This window comes from Rhincodon typus, chromosome 25 (assembly GCF_021869965.1).
Source record: "Rhincodon typus isolate 14 chromosome 25, sRhiTyp1.1, whole genome shotgun sequence".
Taxonomy (NCBI): Eukaryota; Metazoa; Chordata; class Chondrichthyes; order Orectolobiformes; family Rhincodontidae; genus Rhincodon; species Rhincodon typus.
Genome location: NC_063356.1, coordinates 37,096,269 through 37,112,803, shown reverse-complemented (window position 1 = coordinate 37,112,803; position 16,535 = coordinate 37,096,269). Strand labels below are relative to the sequence as shown.

At 42.1% G+C, this 16,535-nt stretch overlaps 1 protein-coding gene across 2 annotated transcripts in view; it reads left to right on the top strand.

Annotated features, from left to right (window-relative positions):
* Window positions 1-6,124: 6,124 nt before the first annotated feature.
* Window positions 6,125-16,535, top strand: part of LOC109925922 (synaptotagmin-6-like) — a 277,783-nt gene continuing 267,372 nt past the window's right edge. For both annotated transcript variants that reach the window (XM_048612116.1, XM_048612117.1), the window contains exon 1: window positions 6,125-6,275. In XM_048612116.1, coding sequence (XP_048468073.1) covers window positions 6,125-6,275 — 151 coding nt within the window. The remainder of the gene's footprint in view (window positions 6,276-16,535) is intronic.

The following is a 16,535-nucleotide window of genomic DNA, read 5'->3' as shown; positions in this document are numbered from 1 at the left end:
GTTTGGTATTGCAAACCTATTATTTGGTCCTGAGATCTGCTGCCCTCTCTACCTTTAGCATATAGATGAACAAGCTATTTCAGATGCACTGCTACACAAAGGCCAGTAAAACTACAATCTGATCATTGTGAGATAGGTGAAGATTTAATATTGGAATTGTCTAACTGCCACATTCCTGGTGGCCATTCAAATCCTGGGAAGTGGCTCCAACTGAAAGCAGACAATGACATACTTAAGATGCAGGTGCATTTTAACCTCACCATTGTGCTGTCTATTGGCCAGGAGCAGCAACATGTTAAGAAGACCTAACAAGCCTGAAGAGACTCAGATTAATTAAGGTCCATACGGGCCAGCCTGAGAAGGAGAAGTCTCTCCTCTCCAGGCCTCATATAAAAACCTTTGGTCTCCCCAGCTATAGCCTTCAGCTATAGCCTGGGGAGGTGATGGCCTCAAGGTATTATCACTAGACTGTTAATCTAGAGACCCAGATAATGTCTGGGGACCTGAGTTTGAATCCTGCCATGGCGGATGGTGGAATTTGAATCTATTAGTAAAAGAAATCTGAAATTAAGAGTCAAATGATGACCATGAATCCATTGATGATAGTTGTAAAAACCCATCTGGTTCACTAATGTCCTTTAGAGAAAGAAACTGCCATCCTTACCTGGTCTGGACTAATTGCAACTCCAGACCCACAGCAATGTGGTTGACTCGTAACTGCCCTCTGGGCAATAAATGCTGGTTTAGCCAGCGATGCCCACCTCTCATGAATGAATTAAAAAGATTTATGCACGAGTTTTACCCTTCCAGATCACCATCATGCCTTTTATCCCTTCCTGATTGTGTCTTGAGATTTCTGCCTCTCTGTCTGACCACAAGAATTGCTCCCACAGATCTTCAGTTAAATCCTCTTTCAATTAAATTCCCGTTCCCATTCACCAGCCCTAATGTCATTCTGGCCAGATATTGGGCTAGTGTTTAAATGTACTTATTTATATGAGACTCCATTTTTAAGATATTCCTCAACTTTTTGCCTATGACGTACTTCAGTTTTGTTTTCAGATAAGCACTCTTACGACTTTCTGGGTGTGATGAGTGATCAACTTAATGTGAGATATAATCAAATTATGGATAATTGTATGTTGTGAATTACTGTACAAGCGAAATGGATTGAGATTATATCTTACAGATTTACCATTGCAGTTCCTTACAACTACAAAAGTAAAGAAGCTTTCACCATTTATTTTTGTCAATGAATGAGAGTCTATATCTCAGAGATTAAATGGAATGGTCTAACACAAGCCTGTGTTCTTCTCCTATCAGAGATACGTCAATATGAAGCACAATTAAATATCAAGTTACTAAATATTAGATAACTTAGAACCTATGGTGAGTAGATTAGTTGATTTAATATACTTATTAGTGCCCTTTGAATCTCAGATCAGCATTAAAATATATTCAAAATATATTCTTATGTCTTGCTGCTACACTATAGATGTTCGAAACATTGACTGCATCATTTGTGAGCTCAAGGAATATACAAAGAATATGATCTAGAACAAAGAAAATGGCCTCCAGCAGTTATATTTTAATGAATTTTATATCATTTTAATTTTCTGATGATTCAAAGAAATCCGCAATGAAATAAAAAGGCTTCTAAAATCCATCACAAGAATTCCATAATAATAAAAATCAAGGAAAACATTTAGAAGAGGTCTATGCAAATGAATAAAATGTGAAAAAAATTTAACACTTGCATGTCTCGTAATTTATTCTGTGATACACAAAATACTTACTTATACTGAAGGAATATTATTCTGGTTGCTGACTGTATTTGTGTATTTTACTTCAAACTTAAATGAAACATTTAAAACTCCTCATTTTTTGTTTCATTGCTTTTCACTCATTCCTCCAGTTCGATCCATCTACTTATTTCTACATTAATTCGAGACCATTTTCAACTGATTGACGACCTATTACTTTCTAAGTTTCAACATTGCACTAACTTGTCTTTCGTGCCTCTGGTCCAAAACAGACTGGTAGGTTAGTAGCTAAGGAATGTGTGAATGGTTTACCTTCATACTTGTGTCCTTAATGAACAGTGTGATTGAGGAGTGGCCAATGCCTCTTGTTAAAGTAGATGGTCTGCATGCTTTATGTAAAATGCTGCCATGAGTCCTTCTTCCTATTCTAACCTACCATCTTTCTTTGAATTTTTGGTAAAGAATGAACCACAAATAAGTCTCAGCAGATGAGGGCCTTGTCTTATGTAACAAGAAAAGGCTTATTATATCAAAGTGACGATATATATTTGTTACATGATATTGATAGTATCATAAGGATAAATATCATAACGGGTATCTCCACTGAAAATTAGGCCAGAAATGTCCTTTACTCTTTCAGACTACCCAAACACTTCTCAGAGGCTGTGTGATACATCAGAGTATTTGAAGATTCAACTTTGTTCTAAGGTTAACCCTTTCATACCCATTACCTTATTTGATTCTAAGAGACGAAGTTCTGATCTTGCAAGAGGCATAGTGAACCATTAATTTCAGGGGGAACCTAGATGTGCCTGAGGGAGAGGTGAGGACAGTGGCCAATAATTCCAGAGGATTCATTGATCCTGGCGGATGTGTTGATTTTGAATGCTGGGAGCCGATGATTTTGGAGAGAGGGACGGGGCGGGGAAGGGGAGCTTGAGACATATTTACCCCGAAAAGAGCTATACATGATTCTTGTTGTTGGATGGGTGTGGTGTGCGGAGGAGATGTTGATGTGTGGGACATTTTGGTGGCCTCTTTGTGGAAGCTAGCACCATCAGAACAGATGTAATGGAGATGAAAGAACTGGGAGAACAGATGGATTCTTCATAGGAAGTGGGGTGTGAGGATTGTAGACAAGGTAGCTGTTGAGTCAGTGGTTTTATAGTGGGTTTGTATTTCCAGCATCTGCAATTCCTTGTTTTTGACCTCAAATCTGTGCCCTTCTTTTCTCTTCCACCAAGAGTACAGCATTTCTCTAACAATTGGGCTCAGATCCCTCACGGTTGAATGTGTCTATTAAATCTCTTCTCAACCTTTTCTTCAAGAAAAACAGTGCCAATTTCTTGAATATATCTACATAACTGAAACTCCCACCCCCAGAACTATTCCCATAAATCATTTTTGCACTCTCTTTAGTACCCTCATATCTTAAAAACAAAATATATTTTGCACAACAGCAGATAAGGAGCTAATCTGTTTGCTGATGGGACATGGGGACTTACTTAAGCCATATTGCAGGGAAGGAGTACTTAATATTAGTATACTTGTAATTGTAGAATGAATTTACTTATAACAATAATAAAATCATATGCTACAACCATTAATAAACAAGAAACATTAACCAATAATTCAAAAAATTTTAAAATTTTTTTAAATTCAAAAAAATTTGCATTTACAAAGCATTTTTGTAATTGGAAAGAATATTGTTGCAATTCCTGGGTGTGTTATAAACTAATATGAAGTCAGTTGAGGCAACAGTTTGTCAGTGAGCTTGTCATTAATAAATGTTTTATAAATGTTTGGAAGTATCTAGTGGACTAAATTCCAGAACTTAATATGTAAGTAGTTGAACGGTGGGCTCCAAAAGTGATGGATAGATATTTGAGTACCTTAAAAACTCCAAAAAGCCTGGGGTAGCTTTAACAAGGTATTGGAATGCAGCATTTCAACTTAAGTAACATTTGAAATAAAATTGGATGAGTATTGAGACAATGAAAGGAAAGGATTGTTGACCTCTGAGAAAGAAAGCTGCTATGGGATACGGAACAAGACTTGGGTCTACGAGAATACGCAATGATTTATCAAGCAAAAATATGCCAGAATAAGTGGGTCTGTAATAATATATCGCTGATAATCCATAGTGTACTGCCAGATGTCAACCACCAAAATGGTGCAAAGAGTAGAAAGTAGGACAGCAGGGTTAAATTTAGTTTAAAAAAGGTATTTTCAAGTAATTATTAGACAGCTGCTCATAACTATTATAAATGTTGCATTGATGATTGGCCAAAAAGAATCTAGATTGAATGCTAATATATTTCAATGTTGTGATTCAAACTCATGTAGATAAAGAGGATGAATCAGCAAGGATCATAAGAGAGGCATGAATACACAAACAATCTCAGAGAGGTAATTTGTGACTTCATCACCAAGAAGGACAAATATAGTCTACACCAACACCCCACAGGAGAACTTATAGAAGTTTATAAAACAATGGGTGTTCTTGATAGAGCTAATGGTAGTTGTCTTTTCCCTAGGATAGGAGATTTCAAGACTAACGGGCAATTTTTAAAGTGAGAGGAGAGAGATTTTAAAATAAAAGATAGGAGGGGCAATTTTTCTTTCACACAGAGGGATGTTCCTGTGTGGAATGAACTTCCAGAGGAAGTGGTGGATGCGGGTGCAATTGCAATGTTTAAAAGACATTTGGATAAGTTCATGAATAGGAAAGGTTTGGAGAGATATAGACCAGGAGAAGGCAGGTGGGACTAGTTTAGTTTGGGATTGTGATCGGAAATGGACTGGTTAAACCGAAGGGTCTGTTGCTTCCGTGCTGCATGACCCTATGTACCATACATTTGCCGCCAATGAATGATAAAAAAGTGATTTGTTTTGAAACTGTGACTGGAATGTTCAGGCTGTTGTAAATGATGGAGGACAGGTGGACTGTAAATTATCCATTGAAAAGGAATGAAAACTGAAGCAGTAAGCAACACCATCAAACAAGCGTGATGAGAAAACCATACTCACGATTGTGATGACCGGGACCAATATTGAAGGTAAGGGCTGCTATTAGAGACACAAAATTAGAACAGTTCTATTGATGGAGCCTGAGCCAATGCCACAACCAGAAGCTATTTCAGCTCCTAGCCCTGGACTGTGAGAGAAATCTGACTGGAGTATTCCTGACAAGCGGTCTTCCTGCCGGGAGGAGCAGGAAACTAGAACAACAGACAAACCAGAAAAAAATACTATCAGTGAAGAGAGCTATGTTTATAGATAAGGACCATAAACTATACTGGGCAAAACCTGAAGTCAGATTGCTGTAAGGAAAATGCGTTAAAATACACTATAGTTAAATCTGCTCACAAAATGGGCATTTCTAACTATTGGACAGTAAATAGTCCTGACATTTCCTGGTCTATTGCTGGAAGAAAAATATAAACAGAATCGAAATCATTGAATGTGTATGTGATACAAACTTAACTCAATACCTGCCGATTTTCTCTGAAATATCCAAGTTGTAGTACAGGGTTCAAAATGTAAGGTCCACAAAATCAAGTTCAGGAGCAGAGAATATTAAAAAAAAAATCAGCAGTCCTCGGGGACGTGTTTCATGGATTGGAGTTTAATAGCAAACTGATTGTCACAACATTAGTGAGTGAATCAGGAGTAAACAAAGAGAAGTCGGTGGGCAATTTGGAGTCACACCGAAAGTTTGGTTTCTGGACATGGTATTTCAACACGGAACATTGCACTAACCTTTGTCAAAGCTAACAGAACGACCTGCACAATACAGCTGCATTGAATTCTGATCTAATTGTTACACCTTCTATTCATTTTTTTTTGCAGGGTAAAGTGGAACCAATGGATTGAAATGAAAAGTGCGAGGAAAGTGCCTGTTGTAACTTCTCTGCAGAAGAACAAGCTACATAGTCGCAATGCAAGCAAATCTAAGAAGGTAGCCAATGTGTGAAACCAATGAAGTGATCAGCTTACTCAATGGGCAAGTTTGTATTCCATTTCAAACCTTGCCCAGAATTCAAAACTGTATTTAAGAGGTTCCTGAGAGAGAGAGAGAGAGACCACGCCTCATCAACGCAAAATAAAGGAGATTTCTCCAAACACTCCCAGAAAAATCTGGAAGCCAGTAAGATTTCAGAAAACGGTGGCTCATACAAAGTAGCCGCTGGACTGCCAATCGTTTGGCATCAATGTGTGTCTTTGGATGTAAGGGGAGGTTCCTAATGGGTTGTTTCAGCACCGGCGAGTTGCAGATGTGCTCCGCGCTGGACTGAGCGGGTCCTTACCAGCTCCTGATCTCTTGTCCACTTCGCAGGAGGAAGGATGCCTTTTAGGAGATGAGTGCCAACCGGGAGGACCATGTGATCCTGTGTCAAAAGGCCATCGGGCTGGTCAACGAACTGTGTACCAAGAACCTTCTGGAACATGAGAAGTGCCTGGAGTTTGTGTTTTCTTCCTCGGGTCAGCTCCCCAGTGTAACTGAGACAGGTAAAGTGAGGAAACAGCTGAACACAATTAACATTAATAGGAAAGCGTCATTTCAGTAAGTTTGGAGAATAAACCAATCGCCTTTCATTAAACTAAAATAGCCAACTAAATTTCAATACGACCAGAGTAACATCGTATCATAATGATGACGAAGGGATCCATAGATTTCTAATGTAAGTATGGGAAAGTATTGCGCGTTCGTTAATATCGTCCATATGGTTACTTTACAGTAAATAAACAGTGTAAAGTATTCGTCATCCCAGTAGAAAATTTAATGCGATTCAATTGTAAAGAGAGCCTGTAAAAGTTCCCGAGGAAAGTCAACTGGAGAAACACAGCAGGGATTTTGTTTTGTTTAACATTCTAACTCTTCAGTGCAGGAAAGAAAAGCAGCCACTTTGCAATGCCTGAAATTGCAAGTCGTTCCCTGACAGGCTCTTGGCACTAGAGGGAAACAGTGACCGATTTCACCCAGGGCAGCAGCTAGCTAGCTCTCCGAGAGACGCTGAAATCAGCCATCCCACTTCAACTGGCGTGCTGGGAGAAGGAGTCAGGCACTATATATTGCCTGTTCTCTCGGAGAGCTGACTGCCGTCTGCTGGAGGTGTTTGTTATTCAAATATAAAGTGTTTTCCTTTCGTTGAGAATCCATCCAAGATCATCGTGGCAACCGACGATCAACAGTGAGTAGTGAGATCCGTTTGTTGACTTGACTTTTGCAAAACAAAAATGCTGGTGGAACAAGATTGTTGAAATTTTACTACCAGAGCATGTTGCGTGTCTTCTCTGTCGAATGTGATATATCCATGTGAGTTTATTGCATCAAGCTATAGATTCCAGTTTTCAGTCTCTCTGTCACATTCACTGTCCATTTCTTGTATCTATTCCAATTATGAGGGGCTGCATCCATCAGCTATCCATCACACACTAGGCTACGTTCTATTGTCCGCTTTGGAGCCTACAGCAGCGTTTAGGTTACTCGAGAGAAGTCTGTTCTCCGGATGAGGTTCGGTTAACAGCTCCATCAGAAGCTGCAGGTGAAAGTTGGTGTTAAGGCTAGGTGTTTGGTGAAGTTGTCCTGCTATCTGTTGATTCCGACACGGTAGTTGAGCGTCCGAGTTGTGATCTGGAGCCTTTCTTTACCCCCCGGGGGTGGGGTGTGGGGTGGGGGGCGAGGGTAGAATTGCAGTCATACTCCGTGCCATGCGGTTGTACAGGGGAGCTGTCCAGTGCTGAATCTCAGATTACTATGTGAGTCAGTCGGGAGCTCGGGCCGTGTTAGAGGTACATTCCTCCCTATATTTAACCGGGTTTCTGAATTGTTACTTTCAGATTTCTATTAGCAGGTAGTGGTGGAACGTTTGAAGAAACAAATCTCTTGCTTGTAATGTTAAGCTACCTATTTAATTTGTGTTGATTCCATGTGGGGTGCAGTTGAGGGGATTTTAAGTTTTTAGAGTTAATCTTGAATATTATTTTACTACGGTTATCATTGATCCTGGTCTGACATAGCTAGTTGGACCAATGTTAAAACTGGGATCGTTTGCATTTGGTGCTTTGAATGCTCAATGATGTGCTGAGAAGAGACCTAGCAGCTATTCTGTGCAGATTGAATCTACACGTTATTGCCTGGCAGCTTGAGGCTGTGTTTTGAGAGCAGGTGAGTAAACGATACAGTGCTAAATCTTTAGATTGTATGGAAAATGGTTTCTTTCCAGAAGAGGTAAAATGTCTATTAAGTTGGAGTAAAGATGCATTGCACTATTCTTTAAAAAGAAACGCTTAAAATCTACTTACGCAGAGGTTAGGGTGCTATCGAGCACACCGCCCTTCGGGAGGGGGTAGGTCAGTGTTGTATGCGTGGAGCAACTGAATTTGTTAAGTTCAATGTTTTAAGTTTTCTGGAAAGCAGGCTGGGTTCAGTTGGGAGAGCTGTCCCATACTATACCGTAGGCTACGAATTGAAGATTGCTAAGATTAGACTGAAAAGGTTAAAACATTTGAGATTGAGACCGATTGGGACAATGTACCAATGATATCAAGAGGTACTGAATTCTCACGGCTGTGTTTTAAGAAACCCTCACGCCAATAGAGAGACGGCGAGATGAAGCTCCACTGTGACTGTATGGAGGCTATTGTATTCTGAAGGTAAGTCCGACCGCTTTAAAACAACCTTCCCATCTGCTGTAACGTACACTGAGCCAAATAGCAATTGGATCTGCTTGGATTTTTTTTTCCACTTGCCTATTTTCTTGTTGGCTTTGATGAGTGTCTACTCCCGCCAACAGATGAGTGTAGATAGTGCTTGTACTGCGTTGCTACCTGATGTTCCACCTAGCGGTTTAATCGCTTCTGACTGTTGTTTTTCGCCTCTTGGAACCCAATGTCCTCGTCTGTTATTGAACACGGAATTATTTGTATTCCTCAAGGCAGGAAATGAAGTGGTTCAGTTTAAGTAATCGCTGCCAGGTTGAGAGGGAGAACTATACACATGCATACACAGATTTCGCCCCGGAGATTATGCTCCTTTTGATAAAATGGAATTCAGCCAGATTATTCTGTAGTTTGCTCACTGGTTTCGGTGGCGATAGAAACAGAGGGACTTCAAAAGTATTCACTGTGAAATAGTTTTTCCGAAGAACAGTATGCCCTTTAATCAGAAGAGTTAAACAGCCACGCTTTCGAATATTAGGGTTGGAAATAGGGAAATGCGGGAATTGAAAGCTGAAGATCATTGGATGGTGCAAGGGGTGATTAAAATTTTAATGAGCATCTTACTCCATCGTTTTATTTTGCCGTGTTCCCCTTCCATCATCGGCTGCCTCATCTTTTCAAAGTATTAAGGCATTTATCATAATGACAATTGCATTTTCTAGAATTTAGGACCCTGTGAGATTCAATAGATGTTTTCTTGTTACAACGAGGGTCTGTGTTCACATGGAACGGTCAAAGATTCACCAAATGTATAAATTGTTGATGTCCTAAATCTAGGTTAGAACAACAGTGACATCAACTAATTAACTCTGTATACTTTGGAGCATCTAATTTTGTGAGATCAATCGATTGCTTGCTTTGGACGTTAAATATTGGTGATATTCCCTCCAAGGTATGGGTTTCATTCAGCATGTTGCGCTCTAACCAGTACTGTCCGCAGTCTGACGTTTCTCATACACAGCAGGAGGGTGGAAATCTGACATGGAAACAGAAACTACTGCTCGTACTCAACAGGTCGGGCAGCATCTAGAGAGCAGGAAATGGAACGGAAACAAACACATTACAGATGTGACAGGTTTTCAACAATTGCATGGAAAGGTGAGGAGAGAGTAGGGAAAGTAGAGGGGTAAGCTTGTGATTAGACAGAAGGCAAGAATGATTCAATGACAAACAGTATGTTGGTGCGGGACATAAGGTGGTGGCAATTAAAACAGAAGCAAAAAAACTGGATCCAGAAGAATTGCTATTGGCAATAGCACAGCCACGACTACCTATGCTGTCTTAAAAATAGGAGCAAATGTTATATCTAAATTTGATAAACCTATTGGATTTAATGTGGATTCCTGCCATTAGGCTTTTTGGTGATTTAATCTAGCTCTATTAACGGAGACTAATGGTTAACTAGTCACCTGTTTAGTTGGTTCTTCTATTTATTTAGTCAGTACATCTTCAGATTTTTTTTATCTCCTGGACTATCAAGTCAAATACCCCAACTCCGCAATGGGCAACAACAACAGAAGTTGCTGGAAAAGCTCAGTAGATCTGGCAGCATCTGTGAAGAAAATTCAGAGTTAACGTTTCAGGACAACAGACCCTTCCTCAGAACTGATGGTGGCTAGGAAAATGTCTGTTTATATGCAGAAGATAGGGAGGGGGAAGGAGTAAGGAGTAAACAATAGGTGGGGATAGAGCCGAAAGAGAGAGAAGAACAGTTGAACAGATAAAGGAGTTGATAACGATCTGGATAGGAGGACGAATAGCTGTTAATTGAGACTGTTGCTAACTAACGATAGGCAGTGTGTAATGTCAGGCTATGTGATAATAAGGCCTGGTGTGTGGGATAGGGGGCTAGGACATTGCAGAGTTCAGGCCCTAAAATTATTGAACTTGATATTGAGTTGGGATGGCTGCAGGGTCCTAAAGCGGAAAATAAGGTGCTGTTAGTCCAGCTTGTGCTGAGCTTCACTGGAGCACTACAGAAAGCCAGAGACAGAGATGTTGGCCAGGGAACAGGGTGGTGTGTTAAAGTAACAGGCAGAATGTAGGTGTTCTGTGAAGTGGCCACACAGTCTACGCTTTGTTTCCCCCATGCAGAGGAGACCACATTGTGGACAGGGAATGCAGTACACTAGACTATTGGAAGTGCAGGTGAAGTATTGCTTGATCTGAAAGGTATGTTTGGGCCCTTGGATACTGGCAAGGGAGGAGGTAAATGGGCAGGTGTTGCACCTTCGCCAGTTACAGGGGAAGGTGCCGTGGGGCCGTGGGAAGGTGATGGCAGTGAAGGAAGTGTGGACTAGGGTGTCCCGGAGGAACGGTCCCTGTGGAAGGTGAACAAGGGAGGGGAGGGGAATATGTGTTTGATGGTGGTGTCTTGCTGGACGTGGCAGAAATGGCGCTGATGATCTTCTGGATGTGGATGCTGGTGTGATGGTAGTTAAGGATAAGCGGAACCCGATCGCAGTTGCGGGAGAGAAGAGAGGGGCTGACGGTGGAAATGTAGGAGATGGGTCAAGCCTGGTTGAGGGTTCTGTGGATAATGGTGCTGGGGAATCCTCAGTTGAGGAAGAAGGTGGACATTTCAGAGGCTCCCTTGTTGAAGTTGGCCTCATCTGAACATATGTGAAGGAGATGGAGGAACTGAGAGAATGGGATGGAGTCTTCACAGGAAGCAGGGTTTGAGGACGTATAGTCCAGATAGCTGTGGGAGTCGGTGGGTTTATAGCAGGTATTAGTGGCCAGTCTATCCCTAGAAAAGGAAACAAAGATGTCAAGGAAGGGAAGGGAGGAGTCAGAGATAGACCAGGTGAAAGTGAGGGCAAGGTGGAAATTGGAAGTGAAATCAATGAACTTTTTCAATTCCAGACAAAAGAGGGAAGCAACACTGATGATATCTTTGATGTATTGGAGAAAGAGTAATGGGTGGGGATCAGAATAGGACTGGAACAAGGAATGTTCCATGTACCCCATGAAGAGACAGGCATAAATGGGGACCATTCAGGTACCCATTGCCACCCCTCTGATCTGAAGAAAACAAGAGGAATTAAAAGAGAAGTTGTTGAGGATGAGCTCGGCCTTTGCTCCAGGAAGAAGCGGAGAGCCCTAAGACCCTCCTGGTGGGGAATGGACATGTGAAGGGATTGCACATCCATTGTAAAGAGGAGGCAGCTGGAGCCTGCAAACTGGTAGTTTTAAAACTGGCGTAAGGCATCAGAGGAATCATGGATGTATGTGGGCAGGGATTGGACTGGGGAGATAAGACTGAGTCAAGGTAGAAAGAGAAGAGTTCTGTGGGGCAGGAGCAGTCTGAAATAATGGGTCTGCCCAGGCAGTCCAGTCTGTGGATTTTTGGAAGGAGATAGAAACGAGCTGTGCAGGACTGGGGCTCTATTAGCTTAGAGATAGCAGAGCGGAGACCACCAGATGAAATGAGGTTAGTTGCCATAGTTGATAAAATGGCCTGATGTGCCATGGTGGGGTCATGGTCCAGAGGACGATAGGAGGAGGTATCTGAGAGCTGCCGCCAGCCTCTGTAATGTAGAGGTCACTATGCCAGACTACAACAACACCACCCTTATTGGGAGGATTAATAACAAATTCAGGGATGGATCTGCATTTGGCGAATACTTTATAATAAAAGATTGGTGAATATACAAGTAGCAAAACAAAAACATCCTATTTGCTAATCTTTAAATGATTCTTTCAAAACAATGCAACTTATTTCACCAAAAGAAAAGCTTTCGAGTTTGAAATAGATATACTTTATTCAAGGTCTGTATCTAGTGCTCATCACAACTAGCTCCAGTATGGTTTCAGCCACTTTCAGTTTGAGTTTGTTTGTCCCAGCAAGATATATATGATGAAATAATTGTTGAAAGTGAAGACAGAAGCTGAGTGGTTGATTAATGATAATGTGCTTGTTCCAATCATACCCCTGTAACTTTAATTGCACATCTTGTTGAAATATATTCGACAGGCAAGCTTCTTCGAGCAATTATGTAGGAATCTTCTCAAAAAGACCTTGTGGCTAGCCCTTTGGCAAATTGAAAGCAATCCTATTAAGAATAGAAATGTATTGATTTGTTTTTAAATGAAAAATCCATAACGGACAAGAGGAACTGTGTGTGTGTCCATATTTATACAGGAGTGCACAAATGCTGACTAATTTAAAGAATAATAACTTGCATGAATGATATGTGTATAAAGTGAATTGACAAGAAACCTTTTTAAAGATAAAGCTAGGCTCTTCCATCTATAGATCCTTCTGGTAAGAGTTTTAAGTTGAGTATAGGAGTTGAGATATCATGTTAAGGTTGTACAGGGCAATGGTGAGGCCTCTTCTGGAGTACTGTGTTTCCAGTCCTGGTTGCCCTGTTATAGGAAGGATATTATTAAGCTGGAGAGGGTTCAGAAAAGATTCACCAAGATGTTGCTGGGAATGGAGGGCTTGAGTTATAAGGAGAGGTTGGTAGGCTGGGATTTTTTCACTGGAGCATAGGGGGTTGAGAGGTGACATTATAGAGGTTTATAAAATCAAGATGGGTATAGATAAGGTGAACGGCAAGTTCTTTTCCCTCGGGTGGGGGATATGTTTAAGGTGAAAGGAGAAAGGTTTAAAAAAAGGCATGAGGGGCAACTTTTTTTTTACACAGAGAGTGGTTCAGGTGTGGAATGAACTTACGGAGGAAGTGGTGGATGCGGGTACAGCTACAATGTTTAAAAGACATTTGGATAAGTACATGAATTAGAACATAGAACATAGAACATAGAACATTACAGCGCAGTACAGGCCCTTCGGCCCTCGATATTACGCCGACCTGTGAAACCAATCTGAAGCCCATCTAACCTAAACTATTCCATTATCATCCATATGTTTATCCAATGACCATTTAAATGCCCTTAAAGTGGGCGAGTCTACTATTTTTGCAGGCAGGGCATTCCACGCCCTTACTACTCTCTGAGTAAAGAACCTACCTCTGATATCTGTCCTATATCTATCACCCCTCAATTTAAAGCTATGTCCCCTCGTGCTAGCCATCACCATCCGAGGAAAAAGGCTCCCACTGTCCACCCTATCTAATTGGAGAGGTTTAGAGGGATATGGGTCAAGCGCAGGCAAGTGGGACTAGTTTAGCTTGGGAATGTGGTCGGCATGGACGGTTGAACCGAAGAATCTGTTTCTGTGCTGTATGACTCTGTATGATTCTAATTGACTCGTGCGACGAAGGTGAGTTTAATAGTGCAGAAGGGCCATTGTAATGGCACAACTATAGCAAAGAGACTGACAGCAAAAGGAAACATTTCAAAGCTGGTGTTTGAAGAGCAGAGTGTAATGATGTTGCTTGTTAACAATACAGTTAGTGAAAAGAAGTTGTCAACCCTGTCGAATTTTGTCACCAGTTTGGAGTAGTTTTGGAGAAATTGCAATGCGGAAGACATTTGATCCTACAATTGATTTGTATAGAGTCATAGAATAGTTCTGCACAGATTTAAGATCACTCAAGCTGTTTTGTTTGTGCTGGCTCTATGAAAGAGCTAATATTTAGACCCTATACTGTCCTTTCTGCTCAGAACCCGGTCCAAATATTCACACCTCCAGTAGTTATTCAATTCCATACTCACAACGTTCATTACAGATTATAACACTTTCTCACCCCTCATGTCACCGTTTGTCCTTTTGGCAATTAACTTAAATCTGTGTCCTCTGATTATCAATTTTCCTTCTGACAGTGGAAAGTCTGATAACATAAAGGGATTCCATTGGACTAGATTTATTTGCTGCAGTGTGTATTTCTCAGGCGCAGTTTACATTTTACTTCTGCAGTATGGTATACAGAGATGATGAGATGTGCAATATCTGCTGTACAATCAAATGGTTCATGCAAACAAAGACTCATTCCAGAAATATTGTTAAGCATACACAATATACTGCCATCAATGCTAAGTAAAGTTGCGCTGATGGTTTATGTATTGTAATGCTCTGTATTGCCTTATGTATATCTGATGCTGCTGTTAAACCAAATCATATTTCCTTATAGCAGTAATTGAGTATGTTGCTACAGATTGTGGCCCTCAGCCAAACATTGTGAGTACATTGTGCATTGACTAAGAGATGAATGTGAGTGCTTCATGCTAGCGTGACTTTCAGAGTTTTGGTCACAAACTGCATGAGTGCATTTGAAGTAGCTTAGAGTGTTATACCAGCAATTTTAACATTGTCCTAACTATTCAGAATATTCTAATCTTTTCACTCGAATTACTTCCATCAATCAAGCCCATGTTTGTGCTTGTTGCTGCCACTCAACTTTTATTGCTGCCACATATTTTACAGCCTCCTGAGTCCTATTGTGGTAGTTTCATATTACAGCAGAGGAAATCATGAGCTTCACAACAAAATGAAAGCTATCATTTCCCTTGCATGTAACAAGGGACTGATTTATTGCAGCTCCTCTTTTACCAGATTCAATGCTGCCTCTCAAACATTAATGTGTTGCTGTACTGTTCATTGTTCTGGTGCATTGCTCCTGATCCCTCCCTGGTTCAATGACCTGCTGAGCATTACTGCTTAGCTGGCTGGTAGAAACTGTTTTATTTGATAACATCTCAAAACCCAGGAGGAATTTGGGGTTTTTGTCAGAATTAAACAATTTAAAGTTATTCATTTCAAGCCCACCGACTCCCACAGCTACCTAGAATACTCCTCCTCCCACCCACCTTCCTGCAAAAATGCTATCCCCTATTCCCAATTCCTTCGCCTCCGCCGCATCTGCTCCCAGGATGAGGCATTCCACTCCCGTACATCTCAGTTGTCCTCGTTTTTCAAGGACCGTAACTTCCCCTCCTCGGTGGTCGAGAACGCCCTCAACCGTGTCTCCCACATCTCCCGCACCTCATCCCTCACACCCCGTCCACGCAATAAAAACCAAAAAAGAATCCCCCTCGTCCTCACGTACCACCCCACCAACCTCCGGATCCAACGCATCATCCTCCGACACTTCCGCCATCTGCAATCCGACCCCACCACCAAAGACATCTTTCCCTCCCCACCTTTATCTGCTTTCCGGAGGGACAACTCTCTCCGTGACTCCCTTGTCCGCTCCACACTCCCCTCCAGCTCCACCACACCCGGCACTTTTCCCTGCAACCGCAGGAAGTGCTACACCTGCCCCCATACCTCCTCCCTCACCCCCATCCCAGGCCCCAAGAAGACTTTCCACATCAAGCAGATGTTCACCTGCACATCTGCCAATGTGGTATACTGCATCCGCTGTACCCGGTGTGGCTTCCTCTACATCGGGGAAACCAAGCGGAGACTCGGGGACCGCTTTGCAGAACACCTACGCTCGGTTCGCAACAAACAACTGCACCTCCCAGTCGCGAACCATTTCAACTCCCCCTCCCATTCCTCAGACGACATGTCCATCCTGGGCCTCCTGCAGTGCCACAACGATGCCACCCGAAGGTTGCAGGAACAGCAACTCATATTCCGCTTGGGAACCCTGCAGCCCAATGGTATCAATGTGGATTTCACAAGTTTCAAAATCTCCCCTCCCCCCACCGCATCCCAAAACCAGTCCAACTCGTCCCTGCCTCCCTAACCTGTTCTTCCTCCCACCTATCCCCTCCTCCCACCCCAAGCCGCACCTCCATCTCCTACCGACCAACCTCATCCCGCACCCTTGACCTGTCCATCCTCCCTGGACTGACCTTTCCCCTTCCCACCCCCCTCCCTTACCCTCCCTTTCCTGGCCCCATCCCCGCCTCTTCGACCTGTTTGTTTCCTCTCCACCTGTCCTCTCCTCTATCCCTCTTCTATCCGCCTCCCACTCTCTCCCTACTTATTTCAAAACCCCCTTCCCCTCCCCCTTTTCTGATGAAGGGTCTAGGCCCGAAACGTCAGCATCTCTGCTCCTATGATGCTGCTTGGCCTGCTGTGTTCATCCAGCCCTGCACCTTGTTGTCTCAGATTCTCCAGCATCTGCAGTTCCTACTATCTCTGATCAAGATTGTCCTTCCTGGTCTTTTTGCATGATTCTGCCACAAATC